The 24252-nt window shown below is 44.3% G+C and overlaps 1 protein-coding gene, 1 long non-coding RNA gene and 1 other non-coding gene across 4 annotated transcripts; 1 reads left to right on the forward strand and 2 right to left on the reverse strand.

The window, feature by feature from the left end:
• The first annotated feature begins 6139 nt into the window (after positions 1–6139).
• LOC144720932 (melanoregulin-like) lies at positions 6140–22515 on the forward strand. 2 transcript variants are annotated; one of them, XM_078598109.1, is made up of 5 exons: positions 6140–7015; positions 12145–12307; positions 13398–13488; positions 18189–18352; positions 20202–22515. In XM_078598109.1, the coding sequence occupies exons 1-5, from the start codon at positions 6939–6941 to the stop codon at positions 20502–20504; spliced, it is 798 nt and encodes a 265-aa protein (XP_078454235.1). In that variant the 5' UTR covers positions 6140–6938; the 3' UTR covers positions 20505–22515. The 2 variants fall into 2 exon arrangements, with proteins under 2 accessions (XP_078454235.1, XP_078454234.1); XM_078598108.1 differs by lacking the exon at positions 6140–7015 and having other exon boundaries at positions 11860–12307.
• LOC144720933 (uncharacterized) lies at positions 10239–20631 on the reverse strand. The gene is made up of 3 exons (XR_013585823.1): positions 20262–20631; positions 12206–12374; positions 10239–10441 (listed from the first exon to the last, which is right to left on the reverse strand). It is a non-coding gene; the product is annotated as an uncharacterized LOC144720933 (long non-coding RNA).
• On the reverse strand, positions 12551–12657 carry LOC144721167 (U6 spliceosomal RNA). Its single transcript, XR_013585850.1, has one exon. It is a non-coding gene; the product is annotated as a U6 spliceosomal RNA (small nuclear RNA).
• Positions 22516–24252: the final 1737 nt, after the last annotated feature.

The raw sequence follows: 24252 nt of genomic DNA on the forward strand, positions 1-24252 counted from the left end.
TAGGAGGTTTCCATTTTTAATTACAGTCTTATGTTATGTTTTAAAGTTTTCAGGAGTTTTTAATTATATTTTAGTCCCGGTCAACGCCGGATATTTCCCATTCGTAGCAGTTTATATCAACTCTATAACCAACTAATATTAAACGGAAATAAGGCGATTCTAAATGAATCTACAACCTTCGATTCCTTTTCGCGATTCAGAGAATCGATTCTTGGCGCGGTCGGGTTTAGAGTTTTAATTACACAGTTGTATTTTCATTGGGATGTTATGTTTTAAAGTTTTCAGAAGATTTTAAATGTATTTTTCCCCCGGGCAACGCTGGGTATATCGAGTTTATACCACAAAGTCGACGCCTGACAGAGTTGCGTGTCGAGGCCTAGTACCGTGCAGAGCCTCCGGCCTCGCCTAGATTGCCCACCCGGCTGAGGCTGGGTGCTGGGACCGTTAACCCCCCCCCCCCGCGCTACAATAATACTGTCTAATCGCTATAATTGTATTATCTACCGACCCTATAATAGTAATTGCACACATTGGGGTGGGGGGGGAGTGAAGAGGACGTGAAACTTTGATGAATTTACCTCAGAATCGCGTGTTAATGCGTGCGCATATTTGTAATGGTAATTCAAAATGGCGTCCACCCCGCAGCGAACGCGTTGCTACCCGTTGCCAGGGGCAACCGCCGTGGTCCGCGCCGGCCGGCAAGAGTAAATAAATAAAGAAAGCGTTAAATAAATAAATAGAAATCGCACTAAATCGATAATCGGTCCGATTTAAAGTTTAGAGACGAAAAATCGGAAATGCCTAAGTTTACCGCGGGGCCGGGGGCGTGCCCACCTGCAAAATTTAATCTCGCCGAACCCCACGGTCCGAGAGTTACATCCCCCGCAAGGGAGCGTACGCAGACGGACGGACGGACGGACGGACGGACAGACAAAAAATGAATTATATAGGTTAGATACTGGAGGAATCGGGTGAACTATAAAGCTAGTTTTCACAGAATGTCCAGTCGGGGCGGATCAGAACATTCAGAATGAATCTGGACTGGGGTTCGATTCTCGGCCATGGCTTTAACATCAACGGCAGAGAGATATCTAAACCGGTCCTGGGCCTCCCCTAGGGCGACTCAGCCTTAAACGTGGACCTGTTGAAGAGTGCAAACATCAGCCCTGGGGAGACGAAGGTGGCTGTCCGTGGTGCTGCCAACACAACCCTCCGTGCGTGGCGCTGCCTGTCACGGTCGATGGCTAACAGCACTGGCCCAGCAGTTTAAGCAGGCTTCATGGGAAATCTTCCACGTGGTGGGTGGGTGAATACCGGAGACTCTGGACCAGTTTGCTCTTCACTCAGCCTCCAAAATAAAACATGCTGCATTGTCATTTTGCATAGTTGCTGCACTAATCCCGCCATCCTAAACATAGGCACAAGGAAAGTGATGAGTGATGACTAATGGCGCTTACATTTAACCAAAACCGGAACATGGTGACCTACTCTTTTGTGCCGAATGCACCTGGGCATCGAGTACACGTTGTTGTGTTTGGAGAGAGTGTGTGTATCACAGCTGCTGTGATGTCTCTTAAGAATTTAGGGCTGGCAGGCTCATTTGTTGCTGGAAATTAGGTCTTCAATCCGTAGTCCCATAACTTGAGAGCTCTTTCGACACAAGGACGTGCACTGTTTTCAGCCGGCGCCGGTTAGATCAGCTGCCTCGCCCCATAAAAGGGTCAAGTCACATCGCATAATGCACAGAAACAAATAAATCCTGCCCCAACATTTCAAAGATGGAAAAAACCACCCATAAAAAGCAGGCTATTTATGAACACGCATAAAAAGTACTGCATTTTGAATCTACAAAGAAGTCGCTTAATCTGCATTCATCACGCACAGCAGAGCGTAGGTCAAGCATACAAGTCCATTGGGTGGCGGACTATTGAAGTTATGATAAAAATACAATTAAAAAAACTAGTGAAATGTTATCAAACCATCCCATAAAAGTGGAGGAAAGCCGCATGGGGGAATGTGATATGAGCGTGCCCCATTGTATAAAGACATACGCAGCAAGACGAGTCACACAGCATTTGGAATGATGCTAAATATAAGACACAAACGCCCAGTGTTAGACTTATCTTGAAGCCACACGACAGCAGAATAAATGCATCGAGGTCGGGAGTCAAATGTATTAAATATTGATATATCCTATAAATAAGTGGGATTTTGCGAGTGAAACAACTTTTAATAATTCCATATATATATAAACTGGCTGAATTGCTCAGAGTTTAGAGCACTGAGTTGGTACCACTGAGATCCTGGCTTCGATTTCAGGCAGTCGCTTGTGGTTAAGCCAGCTTCTCAAGTGTAGCGAAGTGATGGTCCCAGCCTGGTTACCAATGAAAAAAAACCATCACGTTAAATTTGGTTCTGTATTTGATTTGGCAAATTTCAGCTCCGAGGATTGATATTGGCTTAACTATCGTGCGATGATAATGACTCCCAAGTGCTTCCTTCTACTGTATAGATCTCTGAGGTAGCTCTGTAATATCTACTTTAGTGGACTGTTCTCGAACACGAAGGGATGTACTACTCTGCGGGATATCCGAATTGATACTCCATCTCATGACATGACGCCGAAAGTACAAACGGCATAACGTTCGGGGTAGAGGGGATTTTAATGACAAAATGAAACAAACAAAAAGTTTTCAAAAGATTTTATGATGAATTCACAACATGAACACCGACGTCTGGCAGAAACATCACCAAGCTGCAGCGTATACAACATTCTCTGGCACGTGTCGTGATGGGTACTGCAAGGTTTCTACCGTGTCCGTCCAGTGCTCGCCGAGCTGCATTGGCTTCTGGTTGCCGAACGAATACATTTTATAAGGATCGCACTCATTACACACAAAGCGTTTTCCACAAATGAACAACAAAACCTTTAAATTTTGATTTAAAGCTTTCGTGACTGCAGGGATTCATATTCTTGGTTCTTTCGGTAAAGTCACGTAGAAGGGAAATATAATAATAAAATATAAATATAAGACAATAAAAATTCTCACGACGTTTCGACTGCAATACAAGCAATCATCATCAGGTGTGAAATCCACCGCAAGATCCACAGCAAGAACATTTTTATTGTTTTAGATTTTTATTTTATTATTTCCCTTCTACGTGACTTTACCGAAAGAACCAAGAACAACAAAACCTTTGTGATCTCGCCAAGGAGCACAGACCATCACGGCTTTTGGATGGCCATCGAACAAAGGCGGTGGTCACCACATTCGCGCGCTTTCAGATGCACTTCTACGGCCGTCTGGAACGCTCTTCCTCACGATATCAGGAAGCCACTGGAACCATGCACTTTTAAAAATCTAGATCGAAAAAAGTAATTTCTTTCGAACTACATATTTATGTTTGGTTTGCTGTCCTTCCCCCGCACCTCTGAGTAGCACGGTTAGCGACGTACGGTGTGAAAAAAGTTCAACATACATACACATCGGGATACACACACACATCCACCATCGGGATACTCCCTCGCACCCTCGTCCTCATCATGGGAGATGGGCGACATTGCGAGTCGGTCTTTCTGAAGGTGATGGCGAGAAAAGCTCTGCGGGGGGGGGGGGGGGACCCTCGGATGGACCATCTCTAATCCGAACGACAAATTATAAAACAAGCGGCCTCTGGTCATGCACGAACGATGCAGCTAAGGGGTTCTGGGGTCGGCTTACGAGGGCTCGTGCCGAGTGGTTGCTCTGGAGATCGATGTTCGTTCGCCGGGTCCATGATGGCATCGGTCGTGATGTCTCACTCGACAGAGAAGGCTGATATCTTCTACTGCAAGGCTAGTTAGTACTCATGGACGGCGAGTACTCGGGGCTGGTTTAGTGTCTTTCGCCCACAAACTGCTTGTCGCTCATTTCTATCAAAATGTACGACCTTTTCAGTTTTTGTTGCCACCCTTTACACCTCCGGTGTGTACACAACTGTCACCAAATTGATGCGTCCCAACATTGTTTGTCTTTGTGAACAAAACCAAACAAAAATCAATGTGCAGATGTGTAATCACATTCCCCCCCCCCCCCCCCCCCCACTTATGAGAGTTTGAGACGAACAACCGCACCACAACATTCGCCGGCGTGGCCTCTCGACCACAACATTCGCTGTGGAGGCGCACGCCTGCAATAGCAACGGCTTGGAGCCAGGGTTGTTGACTCGTGCAGAGATCGTGCGGATGAGAGCTCCCACCTGCAAGGGCAGCCGATGTGCCTGCAAGAGACAGGCAAGGTGGATGACCTATAATAATAATGATGAGTATTTGGAATTTGCGTAGCATCCAAATACATCAAGCTTCGAAACACGCTGCACAGGGAAAGTATATATATAACAAACAAAATAATACTCTACGAAGTTCGTGGTTCATCCTAAACCGCATCCGCACAAGCCATGGCAGATGCGGATACCTGATGCACAAATGGACGTATTAGCAACACACCTGTGCAGCAGAACACACCGGTCCTCATAAAATAGTCTGAAAACAAAACTCAAATGAGCAAATCTGTAAATCAGTCTTTAATTGACCCTGTCGCAAAGTTGGACTCGATTCGAAGGTTTATTCGGTCTACTGAAACTTGCTAAAGAAGGGTCAATATTGACCGCTGAATTCTGTCGGGGGCACGCATCATCATCTTCGTCGTCGTCTTGAACCGCCGATGGATAGTACGGCAAGTAGAGCCTTAGGATCGTTAGGGTTGGTTTAGGGTTATTGTCATGGCAACAATAAATGAGGTCAACATATACATCTCTCGTGAACAACTAAATGCTATTTAAGGACAAGGTTTTCCAATATATGCAGAATTCTTCATGAAAGCTCAGTGCTCGTATTACTCAAACCATAACCTCACCCTAACCCTCCAACCAAGTCTAGGGCACGATCCAAAACACAGAGCGGCCAATCGTCATCAGGCTGGGTGCTGCGATACGGCAACAGACCGTGAAGCTTCTTCGTCTTCAGCCGCTCGCCACATTCGCCTTGCGACCGCCTCGACGTCACGAGAACTGATTTTGACGAACACCCCGCAATATTTTTTTCGATTTAAAGCTTTCGTGACTGCAGGGATTCATCTTTTTGGTTCTTTCGGTAAAGTCATGTAGTAGGGAAGTAATACAATAATACAAATAAAACATAATAAAATAATTCTCACGACGTTTCGGCTACAACGCAAGCAGCCGTCTTCAGGTGAAGAATGAGACACTGCCATATATATAAGCTCCAAGCTTGGCAGTGTATCATTCTTCACCTGAAGACGGATGCTTGCGTTGTAGCCGAAACATCGTGAGAATTATTTTATTATGTTTTATTTTTATTATTTTATTACTTCCCTTCTACGTGACTTTACCGAAAGAACCAAGAAGATGAACCCCGCAAGAGTTTCTGACCGGCGTTGCGAATCGCGGGAAAATAAATAAACTCACAAAAAGTTACTGCGAAAAATGGGCTTATCTGTTTTGTTTTATATATCGCACACCGGTGAACCGCCGATACGTCCAAATCTAAAATTAACAACTTTCCAATGTGCGACTGTGGTCATCCAAAACAGACCGTACAACATTTGACCACGCAATGCCCCCAATCCACAAATACGAAGGAGACATCGTGGCGATGAGACACAATCCGCTACCGCTCCTGACGCGGTTGTCTGACTCGACCACCTGCACGTGAAATTGTAGCCGTTGCTGTGGATCGACAAATTCGACATCAGCAGCCGTACGAAAGAATAAGAAGTTGATTCAAAACAGCAGCAGCGCAATGACACATCATAGATATGAAAACGGAGTCGTCGGGACAAACAACCTAAAGCGTGACCCTCACGCGGATGAACATCGACACCGAAGAGTGGCTTTCCTGGGTAATGAAATACATGTATGTTTGGCGTTTGGACGCGATGTCCATGTGAGCGGTGTTTATGATTAGAGACTGGAACGAGGATCACGCAGCCTGGACATTACGTTCGCGGTGCCTGGCGGCGACTAAACGACAAAGGCCCCATTGAAGGAGCCGGCGTCCTCGTGAGAAAGGGGCACCGCCCATGCTAAGGTGGATATAAAAATGCACTCAGCTGCGCGTAGCCACCCACCCACAACGTTATCATCCTCACCCCAGGCTGCAGCTGCAGAGAGCGTGTCTCGCGGAGTGGCAGGGGAAAGGCTAAAATCAAATTACACAAGCAAATAGAACTGTGGTTTTGTGCTTTTTTTTGAAGTATTCTGTTGGTGGGGAAACCTATTACTTCTGTTTGGCTGAGGCCACTGGCGTCCTCCCACAACACCGCTGCTGGGCTTTTTGCGATCAATTTCAGATCTCGCACTACTGCTTGCGGGCGTTTCTTTCTCGCTGTATACGTACTATTGTTATTATTAGTTGTATAGAGCATCATGGGTTTTTAATGCAATTCAATATTGCACAGATCAGTCGGGAGCAGTACAAACACCCGAGGTTGTATTTTAGACGGTGACTACAAATCATCAGAAGTGTGCGAGCCTGAGCGACGAAGATAAAGCGTGAGAGAATACAACCACGAGCCTTGCAGGCCAGCGTAGAGGGCATTTCCCAGCTTGTGTGCGCGCAGTGTCTTAATCACAAGTCCCTTCGTTAATCCTGGGTAACTCGTAGCGTTTAAAAGTGCATTGCACGCAAGAGTAAGTAGTGACTGGGTGAGCGAGTAGAACTAGTTAGTGAATTAATGAGTCAGTGAGTTGGGTTGTGAGATTGCCAGTGAGCGAGTTAGTGAGCCAGTCAGTTACTTTGTGAGCTGCACGTATTTTGAACTTCTTTAGCACCGTACGTGGCCAACCGTGCTAATTGGAGGCGAGTCAGTGAGTGAGCGAGTCCGTGAGGACAGCTGCTTTTTGTGCCCGCAAGCCTCTCATAAATTAATATCCCACCCATGGGGACGTTCTCGCTTCTGTGCTGCTTCAACTGCGAGGACAGGAATGACCTACGCAAGAAAGAGCCGCTCATCAGGTAACAAATTCAACAATCTCTTGCAAGCTTCCATCGGTTTGCAATGTAAACATATGTTTCATTTTTTAAACCTACTCTGTCTTATGTAACAGTGGGCGACTACGCATTACAGTTTTCTAAATATAGGCGACGTGCAAAAACCAGCGGGGTTGATGCCGATACTTACTCCACGCTAACCTGACTTTGAACGTCAGCGATGACAGTTCGCACCAACCCACACTGCCTGCCTCTGCCGGACCCATCAGGGACTGAGGAGATGGGATCAGTGGGTGGGTGGCTGGCTGGGTACGGGGCGCTGGGCTTCTGGTGGGAGGTGTGAACCCTAAAAGTGGAGACTTTCAAAATTATATCTACACGGATCACGACGAATGCTCAAATATAGTTTTTTGTATGAAGGTAGGAAATTACCCACAATGTTGTGTCATCTTGCACCAAGACAATGACACTCAAGCCAAATATTATAAATACCCACACAACTTTTTTTGACAGGATACGGTGTCGTATATATAGCATAGCTTGATTAAGAGCCACTGGCCGCTAGACCACCATGCAAGCAGACAACAGTTCGATTCTGGTCACTGCCTGACAAATATACAGGGTGTTTAAAAAGATGGACCCGGTTTGAAATCGCTATATCTCTGCAACCACGATACCGCCCATGAATGAAACTCTTACCACTTGAATGGGCGGGGCATAGCGTTTCAAATGATTACCGCTCGATGCCTCTCCCAGCGCACAAACAGCCCCTAGCCTCACCTATTCGCAAGACGGTGACCCCACAACACACAAGGGGCGTTTTGCGTTCTGCAGTTCAGCAAGACTGAATCCGTAATTGCGGTGCAGCGTGCGTTTCAACGGCGTTTTGGCATTGATCCGCCAATGTCAAAGAGCATGGTGGCACAAAAGACCGTGATTTTGTGCCACCATTAGCGACTAATCTGGATGACCTCAAAAACAGAATCACGGCAGCGTTGACTTCAGTGGAAGTAGACACTTTGAGAGGCGTTTGGGACGAATTCAACTATCGTCTCGATGTTGTCCGTACAGCAGGCGGAGAGCACATAGAGCATTTATAAAATGGTTAGTAAAATTTGACAACTCATTATAAACCGTTTGTAACTTTTTGTGTAATTGTAACATGTTGCCGTCGTGAAATATACTGCTTTGAAATTGGGTCTGTCTTTTTAAAACACCCTGCATATATACATTTTATTACAAGTGCGCCACCTGCTGTGACGTGATCGCGGTGACCGCGTGAAACGACTGCGTCAGAGAGGACGTCCCAGATATTTTCGAGAACTCACCCAGCGATGTGCCCAATCTCGTTCGATGTTCAAAGCCAAGCAGACTTGGAGCCTTGACCATGGGATTGGAATTGGGTTATCACCATGCACGGCAGCAGGTTCGTTTGAGCGCGAGAGCGGCTCTACCCAGAGGCGTAGCGAGGGGGGGGCAGGGGGGTACATATGTCCCCGGGCGCCAAGGTAAAGGGGCGCCAAAATGAGGCTTACAACGTCACATTATAACTTATTGCGGCGGGCGCGGCAGCCTGAAACTACTGCACAAATCTACACCTCAACCTAAAAGTTTATATATCCCGCCACACACAGCCTACATGTCATGTAATTACATTTTGGTACGTGCGCCTATTAAGAACTTACATGGAAGAACGTCCCAAACAACAAACAGGCGCAGTCTTTCAGCCTTAGTCACTGGCCTGTTTTTTGGTGGCGGAAACTACGACATGATGATGAACTTGTTGACAGTAACGGGGAAGATGAGATAGAAGAATCTTCTGATAGAGACGCTGAAAATACTCATTATGATGCTGTTCCTGCTGTACTAAGGTTTCACGATGTTGGCTACTTAGAATTTAATAAAACGACAAAGCTATCGAAAATATCACAACCTCTTCGCAATGAAATTACTCTCGGATCCTTGCCTTTTCAGCACAGAGACAATCTATCATCAGTATCCAGAGAACGTTCAATTACATCAGCATGGTTTAAACGCCAACTAGCGAACGGAGAGGAAGTGAATGGTTCGTGGCTATTATATTCACCAATCAATAAAGCTGCTTACTGTTTCTGTTGTCTATTATTTACATCATCGAGTTCAAACTCACGAGCTTCGTTTGAGTTAACAAACGGTTTCAACAAGTGGAGAAAGCCAGAAAAACGAAATTCTCATGAAAACAATCCTAGCCACCGCACGGAAGGAAGCCGAACGAAGGATAATTGATGGTACTGGAATTGACGCAGTGGTTCAAGCTCAGATTCATTTGGAAAAACAACGTTGGCGAGATATATTGCAAAGGATACTCACCTGTATTAAGTTTCTGGTTTCACAAAATTAGGCACTACGTGGCCATGAGGAAAATTTGAATGCGGATGAGGATAAAAATGTTGGAAACTTTCTCGCGCTGATCAAACTCGTTGCTCAGTATGACCCATTGTTAGCAAAACACGTACAGCACGCAGGAGAAAATCCGGGATCAGTTTCTTATTTGTCACCGGAAATCCAGAATGAATTTATCCACATACTTGCGTCGACTGTAAAGAACCAATTGTTGAGTGATATCAGGAAAAACAAGTACTACGGTATCTTACTTGACTCAACTCCTGATCTAGGACATCGGGAACAGCTTTCTCAGGTCATAAGATTTGTGGATGTGGATTTTCAAACTAAAAAAGTAACTATCAAATAATAATTTTTAGGTTATATCGAGATACATGCAAAAGATGCAGCAAGCCTAAAAAGAGTCATCGTCGAGAGACTGAAATCTGACAACATACCTCTAGCCGAATGTCGGGCACAATGTTATGACAATGCTGCTGTGATGACTGGGCATATATCCGGCCTTCAACAACGAATATGTGACAAAAATTAGAGCATTGTTTGTCAACTGTGACAACCACAGCTTAAACTTAGCAGGAGTACACTCAGCTAAACAGGATCCACTTGTCGTCACATTTTTTGTAACAGTTGAAAGTATATATTTGTTTTTCTCTCGTTCAACAATTCGTTGGGAAGAGTAAAAAAAAAAGCTGTGCCCATCACAGTAAAGCGGGAGTCTGAAACACGCTGGAGTACACAATCAGAAGCTGTTAAAGCTATCTATGAAGAACTGGATGAACTAGTATGGCTGCTAGACAAATTATCGGAGGACGTAACTATGACGTCTGAAACCAGAAGTGATGCAGACAAGTTACAGGCATGCGTATTAAATTTTAACTTCATAGTTTTATTACATTTCTGGAATGTCATTCTTGGAAAAATTTATCGTGTTCAGAAGCGCTTACAGGATCCTACTATGAATTTCAAGGAAGCAGCAACTGATCTTGAATCTTTGGAGCATGAATTTGTCAAGTTTCGTGATGATTTGAGCCAAGTTGCTGTAGAAAACGCCAAAATAAGATGCACAGCCTGGGGGATCGATGTGGACAGAAGAATTAGGCGACGTCGGAAGATGCCAGGAGAACTGGCAAGAAATGCAGGACTTTCAGCAGAAGAACAAATTGTGCGCTTTATGAAGAGCGTTTTTTATCGACTTCGACAAGACATGTCAATACGGTTTTTACGACTAAAAGACCTGAACACAAAATTTGGATTTCTGCTGGACGTCAAAACTCTTCTATCCGACACAGATGTCGATGCAATTCGTCGAAATTGCACAGATTTTGGAAATTTCTAAGACACCGACATCAATGGCCACGAATTTTTCACAGAAATTGGAGATTGCAAAATGCTGCTCAGTAACCAAAATGAAGTTCTACCAGAAACTCCTTTGGATCTTCTTGGTTTTATTGTGTTTTATGGAGACGACATATTTCCCAATTTCACTGCAAATTTTATTAACAATAGCAGTTTCAATTGCAAGCTGTGAGCGGTCGTTCAGCAAATTGAAACTTATTTTGTCGTATTTACGTGCTTCAATGGGACAAGATCGTCTCAGCGATCTTGCTCTTCTTAGCGTTGAAAAAGAAACATTGGAAAAAACAGATTTTGATTACGTGATTGACCAATCTTAATTTTAGAACTTTCGTGACTGCAGGAATTATTATTTATATAATTAAATTATTTAATTTAATTTATTATTTTATCTTTAGACGTGACTTAACCGAAAGAAACAAATAGTGATTGACCAGTTTGCAACAGTGAAATCAAGAAAAATTTATATTTTGTAGACTATGTCAACCAGTCTACGACAGTGACTGAGTGAGCCATGTAATATAATTTCTATAAATTTGCTTCTTTAAATACAATGTTTCATTAAAATTTAACTTGTCATTCCTTATTCGATGTAATAGGAAAATGTGATTAAAGGGAGGGGGTGGGCGCCAATTTTATAGTTCGTCCCCGGGCGCAAAATATCCTAGCTACGCCTCTGGCTCTACCTGTCCTGCCCCCCCCCACACACCTTCACCAACCCCCACTGACTGGTGTGGTGAAATATGGTCAAATATCCCCCATGACCAGCACAGCGTGAAGAGGCCCTCATCCAGCAGTGGATTGACACACTGCAGTGGGACTGGCCATACCAAGCATGCGTACAGCGGGACATATTTGAAAACCCTTGTTCCATTAACATGTGGTTGCCGCAAGTCTTCCTTGCAAAAGAGGTGACCATCCAATGTGTTAACAGGCTCCGAGTCGCAATAGGCTTTTGTCTGTGCATGTTAACGTGTGGACATGTGAGTCTACATTTGTGCCGATACTGTGTTGGGGACTGTGCAGAGATGTATAGTATAATGGAGAATATGACCCCATCACCACCCACACCACTGCTGCTACAATTGCTGCCATCACACACCACACACACACCACTGCCATCACCACCACCACCACCACCACCATAAATTCATCACAACAATCATACAACCATGATCACCGCAAAAATAACCACCACCACAATTACCCCAACCAAATCACCACAAACACACGACCATGACTATCAATACAATCAACACACCGTTACCACCACCACGACCACACACTACGACCACAACCACCACCATAACCATCGACAACCACACAATCACCCAATCGAACCACCACAACCACACACAACCGTCAACGACCGACCACGGGCCCACCACAACCACCAACCACCACCGCCACGGACGCAGGGAGGTGCTGCCACTCTACTATGGCATGGAGTCGCAGCGGCAGCGTGAGGACCTGGCAAACCTCTGGCACGAGCCCCACGACCGGTCCCACACGGCCACTGATGAGGACCGGGAGCTCTTCAACAAACTCCAGCGCCTGGAGCACACCCGTCGGGGCTCCGAGGTAGGTGACAAGCTGTAAGTGACGTTCCCACCAGGGTTCAGTGTTTCCCCGGATCCTTGCTGGTGATCTGCCGAGAGAAGTATTTTCGGGGCACTGTAATTCGAAGAAAATAGGTTCAGGAGGAATTATTAAATAAGCAAAGTAACAGCGCTCGCCAATGATATTGTTAAAGCGAAGTAAATCGAGTGGAAATGTGGCAGGATACGCAATGAGAACAACTGACGAGAGATGAGAGACAAAATTAACGTGGGAGTGGAGAGCGAAAGAATTGCGTGTCATCCTTGCGCAGGGGCCATGCTAATCTTCTCTGTATCGTTTTAATTTTAGTAGAGAGCGAAAAAAAGGAGGATCAGAAAGAGAGACAACGCAAGAAATGGCAGTCAGACGAATTAAAGAGTTTGGAGGTCAATACGGCACTGACTGGAATGAAATACATGGTGGTATGGCCCATTCCCACCGCTGTGTGCTAATTATTGATCACGATGCACCATTTGAATTCTTCTTGATATGCAAATTATTTTGTCAAGGCGCTCTTCCCCCTCCAACCCAGCTTAAATAGATGCTCCAAGCCTGGGGTTGTTTCATTCAGACGCTGTCTTCTCGACAGACCTATTCTTCACCTGAGGACGGCTGCTTGCGTTGTGGCCGAAACGTCGTGAGAATTATTTTGTTATGTTTTATTTTTATTATTTTATTATTTCCATTCTACGTGACTTTACCGAAAGAACCAAGAAGACATTTGAAGGTGATTTAGGGAACTGCCAGATCCGTTCTGGAGATAACATCCATCACTGGCGTTACATTATCAGGAATCGAACCCGGGTTGGCAGGACCCTGGTGCAATGAAATAATTATTCCATGACCTACCTGTTCGGTTGTAGGGGTGTCACGGAACCCATTTCGTACAGCATTTGCGAATCTAACATCAATTCTTCGCACACGCAACGCAATACTTGTATCGTACACTTCGAGCTCGGTACGATTCTATGAATCGATGCGTCATTCTACACCTGTTCAGAATACAAATTGGAATTATTGGGACTGCAAGTGACCGGAGTCCCTCCCCTCTCCGTCTTTCCCACGTTGGCAGGGCTGGCGAAAGCTGAGTGTGGACATCGGCATGCTGCGCCAGGTGCGGCGTGACGCCAAAGACCGTTGGAGGATGATACTCTCCTATCTTGGTGGGTGCGGCAGTGTCCTTAAGTTCGGTGTTTCTCAATAAGGGGCCCAAAAACTGTAGAAGGTCCAATACTCTCAAATTATTATTTTTACGCTTGTTTACCTAGAAAAGTGTCATTAGGTCTCTTTTCGCAGTAAGTTTTTACTGTAAGGGGTGATGTTGCTATGTGTCATCCTAATTGGGAAAATGTTTTGCCAGCACAGGGATGTTTGACTAATACCAGTCGCATTGTTTAGCTATGGCAGCATGGAAGAAAGCCATGCAGAACAGGGGGAGAATATACAAACGCCACACAGAAAGCTACCAGAGTCAGGAATTGAAAAACACAGGCCTCTTGCCGTAGTAACAAACAGAGCCGTTGTTTTAAATTAGGTCACGATATGTTCCAATTTTACAGTCTTTGTTTTCAAAAGGGGATCTGGGTTGCAACACAAAACGAGATTGAAGACAAATGCACCATCCATCATCAATAGGGATGGATCATGGATGGTGGCAGCCGCATATGTGGTTCTCCCTGTGAAGCGTGCTCTGCCAATTGTGGTCAACGATTACTTGGTGTGGAAACTAATGCCACCCCGGAGACCAAACATTGCTCTTCGACCTCCTGGTTAGAATAGCCACCCTTTGAAGAACTGCACAACGTGAATATCTGCGAGCAAAAACTTGCACGCTTAAAAAAGAGATTTGCATAAGAAAATTATAACTTCTCAAAATAATTTAACATATTCGATAAAAACAGTTATTAAAAGCATTTGCACTCAGATTTGCCAAACAATGCATCCCGTTTATCATGGATGACCACTTTGGAGGAAACAGACATTTCTTGCAAGAGGGATGCCAGATATTTGCAATAAAAAAATATAAATGTTTAGACGTTTGTGGTTTTGAAATAATTTCAACATGCTTTACCATAAAATGAGCTGAACATCTTATTGGTTCTTTCGGTAAAGTCACGTAGAAGGGAAGTAATAAAATCATAAAAATAAAACATAATGAAATAAAATAATAAAATAATATAATAATATTAAATATTGTACTATAATAATATAATTATTATTTTATTACTTGTATTACTTCCCTTCTACGTGACTTTACCGAAAGAACCAAGAAGATGAATCCCTGCAGTCACGAAAGCTTTAAATCGAAAAATGGGCTGCACAGTTGACTGTTATTCTAAAGCCAGTGCCAACAGCTGGTTTGCCTAGGGAATGAACCCCACCCATCCTGTCCAATGTACCCGTGGTGGGGTAAAGTGTGAGTACTCACTCCTCACCTGGCCAATGTGAAAAGTAGGTTAAAACACCTTCCATTAGGGACTCTCTACGAGCGGAGAGGCCCTTCCACCAGCAATGGCGAGAGATAGCAATTGCAGGGCTGCACCTTTAACCCCGGTCCGTGGAACCCCCCCCCCTCCCACCAACTCCCACGAACAAGGAGAGAATCAGCTGCTTTTATCGTCTTCGTCTCCAGGCACCCAGGAAAACAACGAGCTTGAAAACCCCACTCGAGATACAATATAAAATAATGAATCCCTTCATACTGTTTATGGGGTGCCTTAAATTGATCGATGACAGACGGACAGCATCATAGGGTGTTGTAACAACATCTCTCAGCATTAACACCGTCATGCTCTTGATCCTGCATAGTGCGTGGGCATGGTTTGACTTTGAAGCCCCCCCGCCCCCTGCGCATTTCCCATGTATATGCTAAACTCATCTTGATATGCACATTCTTTTTGTTAAGGCGCTCTTCTACCACCCCCAACCCAGCTTATATGTAAGTTCCTAGCTTGAAGTGTCTCATTCTTCACCTGAGGACGGCTGCTTGCGTTGTGGCCGAAACGTCGTAAGAATTGTTTCATTTTATTATGTTTTATTTTTATTATTTTATTACTTCCCTTCTACGTGACTTTACCGAAAAAAACAAAAAGATGAACACCGTCATTATCCAGCCGTGCAGCATAAGTTTATAAAAAAAAATGCTGGCAAATATTCATATGCAGCCCGGGTGAAAGTAGGTTATGCTTAGACGTGCCGTTATTGCCTCTTCTGGCAGCAGCCACAACGACAGAGGGGTGCCAATAAAGCCGTGCTATTAATGATCTAGCTTTGGCGTCAGTCGAATCTGCTACTGCCATCGTGTGTATTCAGTAACAAGTTGACAGGTCATGGTGAAATGAGGTTTAAAATGAGGCGTGAGAAAAGGTCGAGCCACCCTAAGTGGACGCCCGTTCTGAATCCCCGATAATCAGAAAATAATATCGTGAGCTATGTGAGCATTGCAGCTATTTGAGGAGACTATTGTCATATAATGTGCCATTGTTATCCTCATAAGGCTCAGAGATGAACATTGAGCTCTACAGACTTACATAATGGTCACTCAACCAACATTGGAGAGCCAATAACTTACATTTGGGCCGGTAGATTTATTTACACTTTAAATAGAGTTTTATAGCACTAGACGTGCATATCGTCCATCGACTCACATTGGGCCCATATAATTACAAACGTTCCATAGACTTCCACTGGGCCTATGGACTTACATAGGACCAATAGACCTACGCAGGACCCATCTAATTATGTAGTGGGTTCTACGGAGGTACACACTTGACCTGGAGGCAACACGTTTATTATAACACTCCAACAGCGTTTCTACATGAACGCACACAGTTACTAGACCCCAACAGGGTAACTACATAAACGGGTCAGGTCAGCGACACACTGCCTGATCCGCGATGCCGAGTGTAACGACCAAAGACCGAAGAGACGTAGCACCGATGGTTTCATCCAGCAGACAGCCGCGATTGCTCTCGGGACCTCCCTTTAATGCTCCCGAGAGGTGTGGCCTCGCTCCGCCTTTGGCCACGCCCCCTTCTGGATCTCACCAGAAGGTTCTCGACCGAGCATCACGTGACCCTCAAACCACACTTTGGGCCCCCTCGCTACCGTGTTCTGGTCACGTGCCCTCTCGGGTTTACCCAAACTGTCACGTCCTTACTTACCCTCTCTCTGACCATCACCAGAACCATGCCCCCTAAGGCCCGCTTCCATGTCATGCCCACTCTGGTGCCAGAGAGAGGCTCAAGACGCACAGTTCCACTCTCGTGACAGTAGCTGGCGCTATACACTATAGTGACCCCATTTACGTCACTACACTTACACAGGACGCATGCACACTCATATGGCCTATAGACTTACCTAAGGACCCATAGACGCCCGTATGGTCTATAGACTTACATAGGGCCCATAAACTCCCATAGGATCTATCAGCCTACAGAGGGCCCATAGAATTAAATAGGGCCCAAAAAGCTAATCTGGAGAAATTGAATCACACAAGGCTGATATACTTGCACAAGATCCACTATAGTGTATATTATATCGATGCTGGATTACTTCTAAGGCTTAATGCAGATAACGTTCCCAGCACACACCACCTATAATCACACCTTGTGTGTGCAGAACATCTCAAAAGCCTCCTCAAAGAAGGACATCTCTGATTGTGAACACTGCATAAGTCTCACTTCCTCCTCTTCTAAGCCAGAAATCCCATTACTGCCTACGGTGGGCTGCTCGTATTTTATTTCCCCATGAGCTTCTATTCTGTGCCTATTCTCTCGTCACATTCACTCTCTTCACACCTAGTTTCACAACATCCTTCCCTCTCACCTTCAGTCTCCCTCTACTCCTGCCCCTGGACCAGTGGCATATCCATAGCCCTTCTAATGTATGGGTCTCTATGCGAGTCCATGGGTCTCTGTGTTTGTCTATGGGTATCAGTGTGAGTCGGTGGGTCTCTGCATGAGTTTCTGTATGAATATATACCTCTATATGAGTCTATGGGTCTCTTAAGTTAGACGGTGGGTCTCTATGTGAGTCTGAGTCTCTAATATCCATAGTTCTTCAAATTTCATGTTTTAGTTTTTTCTCAACATGTGCCCAAACATATTGAGTCTCGCCTTCCTGACCTCAACAATATTAGCTAAACTAAACTTTGTATTTCACCAGGTAAGGCCCACTGATCTATATAGCTCTTTTTCAGAAGTGACTTGGCTACAAATGATAGCTCAACGAAGTGGCTTATCATGTGGAAATGTATAGCAGCCAATAACTTTAAACGCATGTTTTCAAATGTGGAGGGAAACCCGGAGAACGCGGAGAAAAACCCAGGCGACCACGAAGAAAGAGACACACAAACTCCAAATATACAGGCGTCATGGTCTGGATCGAGCCCATGGCCTGCTCCATACCAGGCGAGGGAGTTGATATCTCGCCACCGTGGCACCTTGCCCCTGCTTCAGCTCAAACTTCCTCATTCCGCCTCCCATGCCATAAAGATTTTCCCACAATGCACCTCATAATTCTCAGGTACAGATACAATGTAATTCCAAGCACTCATCTCCACATGCTTCTCTGCACACCTTTAATAATAAGAAGATATTTAGATTAAGAAGGCGCTCAGTTTTCGCTCTACTGTTTTGTGAATCGACGAGTTTCTGAATAAATGTCATAGCAGGTAGTACGCACCAATTAAACACGTTCTTCCATTTTCATTCTCAAGTTCATATTTCCAAAGGCACCCCAACTTGCTCTCAGCATGTATTGCCAATCCACTGTGTGGGTGATCGATTTGACCATACTTCACCACGCTGCAGCATCGTCACCCCCGTGTAAACAAAGGACACCACGGCTCATCCTCCCACAGGATTCGAGAAGGAGGCAGACACCCTCCTGTCCGTCACAGGCTCCAGCTCACTCAACAACATGAAGAATGTCACCAGAGCCAAGGAAATTCTGCAGCTTCTGGCTGAGGACACCAGCATCTTCAAGGATATCTCGGGCCCTCCTGAGAGATATATATTCGTTCTGGTGAGTTGAGCGACAAACACATACACACCCCGTGCATGGAGAGTCAGAGTATGTCCCTGTTAAAACAAGCAATCGATTTCGAGTTCATCTCGTTTTGCGGTCCTTAGCCAAGTGGTAGGAATTTCACATTCCTATGGTAAAGGATAGTCTATGAGTAAAATGACCATTCAATTTCCCACAAAGTGTGGCCTCAAATTCCTCCTTTCTGGTTCATTGCACTGCCAAGACCCTATCCCTGCACAAGCCTAGCCTTCGGACTTTTGTGATCTCCGCTACATTTGAATAACTTTGAGTCATGAGTAATGTTTGTTTCCATCTTAACCACACTACTGTCTCATTTCCGCTCTACCCTTGCAGCTTTCTACACTCCCACTCCCTCCCAACCAAAATAGCCCCACAAATATACCTCTTAGTAGGCGAATGTTCATCTTATTTGTTACAGTGCGGCAACATGCAATGTTGTTCAACATGCATACATACATTGCAGTGTACTATGCTCCCACGTTTATGCTCCTCTGCCTTCACCAACCTGCACTGACCAGCATGGGGAATTATGATCAAACAACCCCCGATGAACCACACGGCATGGGGAGGCCCTCATCCAGCAGTGGATGGACAATTGGGCAGTAATTCTAGATTTGAAGCTTTCGTGACTGCAAGGATTCATACTCTTAGTTATTTCGGTAAAGTCACGTAGGTAAAAAATGAAATTAAAGTTATTGTTTTATTTTTATTAAATTAAATTTATTTTTTTACCTACGTGACTTTACCGAAAGAACTAAGAGTATGAATTGGGCAGTACACGTACCTAAATCCAAATGCTATTCGCAGTGGAACTCATTTTAACGAGCAATAACTGGATTTCTGGCAAGACAAATGCGGGTTGTATCATTAGATTTAGTGACAGATCATACCTCCCTTATAATCAGGACTACATTTTAGCCGGGTCCTTCCGGGTGGGCAACCTGGAAAAGACAAGAGCTCTCTTCTCACACCCGGGAACACAACGCCATCAGCGTGCCTCTCGCTTTGGCCGTGGCTACCAGTCACGTGTCTACTCCTAGCCTTACCAGCGACCCGGACAATTATCAGTGACAAATTAGGCGCCTTGCATAGAGGTCAATGAGCCACGGTAAACGATGCGCTCCTAACACGGTACAAAAAACAAATGTCTACACGTCGCGGTGTGGAACCAGGAGAGCGCATCCAGAGAGGATGTTGAGGGTTAAACCTCTGTCCTCATTCCCTCACGCGTGCATTTTTTTAAATTTACACCTCTGCACACTCCTAACGGCACAGACGGAATTGAGATATACGACTGGAAATGTTTTTTGGAAAGTAAAGCTTTTTGCGACAAGAGACTGTGAAATGGTGTCACCAAGGGTTATTGGTGCCATGTGATCACCTCTGCTGCGTCGTCTTAAATGTAAAAAGAATTATAATGGTGCAGCAATATAGTACAATCGGAACCTGGCAACATGAGTTTGATTCCTATCCACGGCTAACCTGACGAGTGACGATTTATATCTGAAACGGCTATGACACCTCCCCCACTCTTCAAAAAAACCCCGCACAGCCCAGCGTGGCGTTGATGATTGTAACAATGTGTGATCATTTACATGCCCGTTGTTCATCCACTGTTGGATGAACAACGGGCTGTTGCATCGTGTAGCAGCTGTTATATTGCGAGAGCGGGAGATATAGAAAATGATCTTGGTGACAGATGTTCAATGCATTTAAATGTTAAATTAAGAATAGAGTGCTTGGTATTCAGATTTCTTTACACGAAACGAATTATAGAACGCTCCTAAGACACGTGCATTTGTGTGTTGCTTGTCTGAATATGCAGGACCGCCTGATTACTCTCGACATTGGAGAAGCATTTCTGGCGAGGGCAAAGCACCTGTACCCGAAAGACGACGACGATGAGGACGAGGATGATGACGACCGAGATGATGACGAAGAGAAGGAGCGAGAGGAGATTGGGAAAAAGGAGCAGGAATCTGGAGGCATGAACCCCCCATTCGCCAGATCTCGCCGACCCAGCCTCATCTTCATCAGCCGCACTGCCCCGGACATGGCCATCGACGAGCTGGGCACTCAGAGCAGCAGCGAGGAGCCTCCCGCAGGAACCAACAGTGGTGCCGAGTGATCACAGATATACATAGAGAGAGAGAGAGAATAACGCGTGTGCAGGTGCGCAGAGTGAGCTACGGAGAGTCAACCTGAACACTGAGTTATGTGTACACCACCTGCATGCAAGTGTCGAGTGCATCGTGTGGAAGCCACACAGGTGTATAAATAAAAAGATTAAATTCACCTCCATGCAGGTGTCCCGATTGAACAATGATACAATCTGCCTGCGTGCAGGTGTCGAGTGCACCGTGTGGAAGCCACCTGCACACAGGTGTATAAATAAAAAGATTAAATTCACCTCCATGCAGGTGACCCGATTGAACAATGATACAATCTGCCTGCGTGCAGGTGTCAAGTGAAGAATATGGAATAATCTGCTTGCCCAATGTTCCCAGTAAACGATTTGAAATCCACCTGGAGGCAGATTATCAAGTGATGGATATGCGGCCATGCACTTCACCTGCATGCATGTGTTCTGAGTGAATGTTTGTAAGTTCACCAGTCTACAGGTGTGCGGAATGAATGCAGATTCTGGGGAACGCGTAGAGTACAAACAAAAATCAATGTCAATCTTCGCAACTGTATTAAATGCAGCATTTATCAAATGGCGAGGGGTCCGTTTAAAATTAGCTTTCTAGCTGCCATGCAGGGGTCACACGTGCGCAACATTAAATGCCTGTCAACATTTTACTGCATGCGTGCAACCCGAGCAATTACGTCTGGCAAATTTTGATACGTTCCCGCTTTAGCCACTAATTCATAATTTTGTTATTGCTGTTAACAGAGATTTTTTTTTATTCCCAGTCTCCATATTAAATGAGGTTTTTTTTTGTAATTACCTAAAACCCCGTTGTTGACACGCGATTTTTTTTTTGGCGTGTCACACAATTCCACGTTTTTTTAAATTATCTTTGCAGAAATGTAATTGCGCGAAGCGAGCTGCGTGTGGCTGTGTACTCGGCTCGCAGTGGGTTCGCGATGACTAATTATCACTCGGCTTTTGCGTCGGGTCTTGTAGCGCAAGCTTCTGCTTAATTGCCTCAAAAGAGACGATACAAGCTGGAAATGCGCTGCGGGTCATTCCCAATCGCACGGCATCCGGCACGGATGCTACTCCTCGCATCTCGAGCTGTCACACATGCTTTACTGCGACAGAGCGACATGCATACCACAGACTCAAACCAATGATAACGTCATCAATGTTAAATTTCGATTTAAAGCTTTCGTGACTGCAGGGATTCATCTTCTTGGTTCTTTCGGTAAAGTCACGGCTGCTTGCGTTGTGGCCGAAACGTCGTGATAATTATTTTATTATGTTTTATTTGTATTATTTTATTACTTCCCTTCTACGTGACTTTACCGAAAGAACCAAGAAGAAGAACGTCAGCAATGATAGCTTTTTTTTACTCTTAGTATTACAAAGAGTGATATAACTTGGATTATCGTGGCATCTAAATGCAACCGCATCTCTAGCCGCTGTACAGATAATTTGCTTTATTCTGCAACCTAGAATGTCTAATGAAATATAGCACCGTGATATTATAATTTGCTGGTGGCTCATTTAAAATGTCTAAGGCAAGAGTGTTGCATCGTGTAGCAGCTGCTATATTGCGAGAGCGGGAGATATAGAAAAAGATCTTGGAGACAGATGTTCAATGTATTTAAATGTTAAATTAAGAATAGAGTGCTTGGTATTCAGATTTCTTCTGGTTTTTTTTGTCCTTCATGCTCGTTTGCCATTGATGCTTTAGATGGTGGCGCTTTGGGTTTGCGTGTGACGTGCAGTATTTAATACTTTATTTTGCTTAGAATCACGCATCTGTTATTTCCAACAATGATAACGGTGATGACCACGGACCAGTGCTCATTTGTTAGAGTTTCAGCAACGATATATAATTTATCTTTACGCAAAAAAAATGTCACAACTGACACAAGGATGAAGATACAATAAGCGATGTGCCCATCAAGAACCACACGTATTGTTGCAAATTAAGCATCTCTGAAATAAAATGTGTCTCAACGTGAAACAGGAATGTTTGCCTTTGCGATTATAAATATCACAACATTTGGTCGCATATATTGCTGCTTAAGCACTCGGGTGGATTGATGCCTCCAAAAAAACAAATATGATATATTTACGTCCTGCCTTGGCTATGTCCATTGCATATTTCTCGGAGACATAGTGACATTGTTGCGTGGGTTACTGGTGACTGAATACACGTGCTGCAACAGAGAGATTTGAATGCGGATTTGGTTAATCTGGATGACTCAGAAACAGCCTTACCTGCACACTGAAGGTTGTTTGTATGCGGGTATTACTAGTCCGGTAAACATGGTAAGGTTAACAAGGACACAATGTTCAATTTAAACGGATTATAATCTGAATCAGAGGATGATTAACCAGGAATTCATTAATTATTTGGAATGGGCAAGAGCGATGAGTGGTGGGGACTTATGGATAAAAGAAATGTGAATGTTGGGAAGATAGAAAAGGTACCTGGGAGTTTCTGCAAGTTCTATATAGGAGAGAAGAACTGGGGCGTGTGGAGAGGTGGTTGGTGGTGAGTTGACAGAACTGAGGAGAAAAACTTGAACACATCCGGGTAGCGGGCTGCGACGGGAATCATGGCTTCTAGATTTGAAGCTTTCGTGACTGCAAGGAATCATATTCTTAGGTTTTTTCGGTAAAGTCACGTAGGTAAAACATCAAAATTAATGAAAATAAAATAAAATAAAAATAAAAATCACGACGTTTCGGAGGCAACACAAGTCTCCGTCATCAGGTGGGACCGTCACAGCCGAATTAGCTGCATCAAGTGATGCATCATCAAGTGATGCAGCTAATTCGGCTGTGACGGTCCCACCTGATGACGGAGACTTGTGTTGCCTCCGAAACGTCGTGATTTTTGTTTTTATTTTATTTTATTTTCATTAATTTTGATGTTTTACCTACGTGACTTTACCGAAAAAACCTAAGAATATGGGAATCATGGCAATAATTTTCTGACATCCCAGAAGCTGTACAACGTTGTCATTTGCAATAAAATGTATGAAAGTATCTCCCATTGTTGCGGGCATTGCTTAGTGGGGTCTGCCAAGGCACGAGACGCTCGAGACACGAGACGACACAGATAATCCTTATTTAAGTTACAATAAATTTAACACATTCATCAGTAGCACGTGGCCTTCAAATAAAAATATATATGAGAGGTGACGTTTCTAACAATGGCCCTTCTTCAGAGCACATTGAGGCCAGAGATAGAGTAACGGGTGACTGCACTTTATACCATTCGGTCTGATGAGGATTTAAAATGTTTAATGTATTACGATGACGTTTTTAATAGGCACGTGCAAGCCATATAACCATAATAGCTTTTGAATATACGAGACAATATCATGAAAAAAACTATAAATAGTATTACTCAGCACCGGGAATTATCAGTTTAATTCGGGGTTACAATTCTTGGAAAACACTACTTAAACTGATACGACGTTAACTGATTCCCTATTTCCCGTTAAAACGAACTAAAATACAGGAGGTACGTCCCACAGGACTCCAATACTCCACATGTAAAGTCTTAATAAATCACAATTGATATTGAAAATATTGTATTTTTACTGTACAGCATTAAAATAAGAAAAAATTATACAAATAAAAGAAAGCGTATTGTCAAATATATTCACGCTTAACAATGTAGTCTTCGGTGCAGTCATAAGGTTGCAATTGCCCACCAAACACCGCGCGCTGATTGGTCGAAACGACT

This window comes from Lampetra planeri, chromosome 10 (assembly GCF_965212315.1).
Source record: "Lampetra planeri chromosome 10, kcLamPlan1.2.h2, whole genome shotgun sequence".
Taxonomy (NCBI): Eukaryota; Metazoa; Chordata; class Hyperoartia; order Petromyzontiformes; family Petromyzontidae; genus Lampetra; species Lampetra planeri.

Coding starts and splice junctions, on each gene's coding strand:
- LOC144720932 (XM_078598108.1), top strand. CDS start 11,963: ATGACTATCAATACAATCAACACACCGTTACCACCACCACGACCACAC. Junction 12,308..13,397: donor ACACCCGTCGGGGCTCCGAG/GTAGGTGACAAG, acceptor CCACGTTGGCAG/GGCTGGCGAAAGCTGAGTGT. Junction 13,489..18,188: donor GATGATACTCTCCTATCTTG/GTGGGTGCGGCA, acceptor ATCCTCCCACAG/GATTCGAGAAGGAGGCAGAC.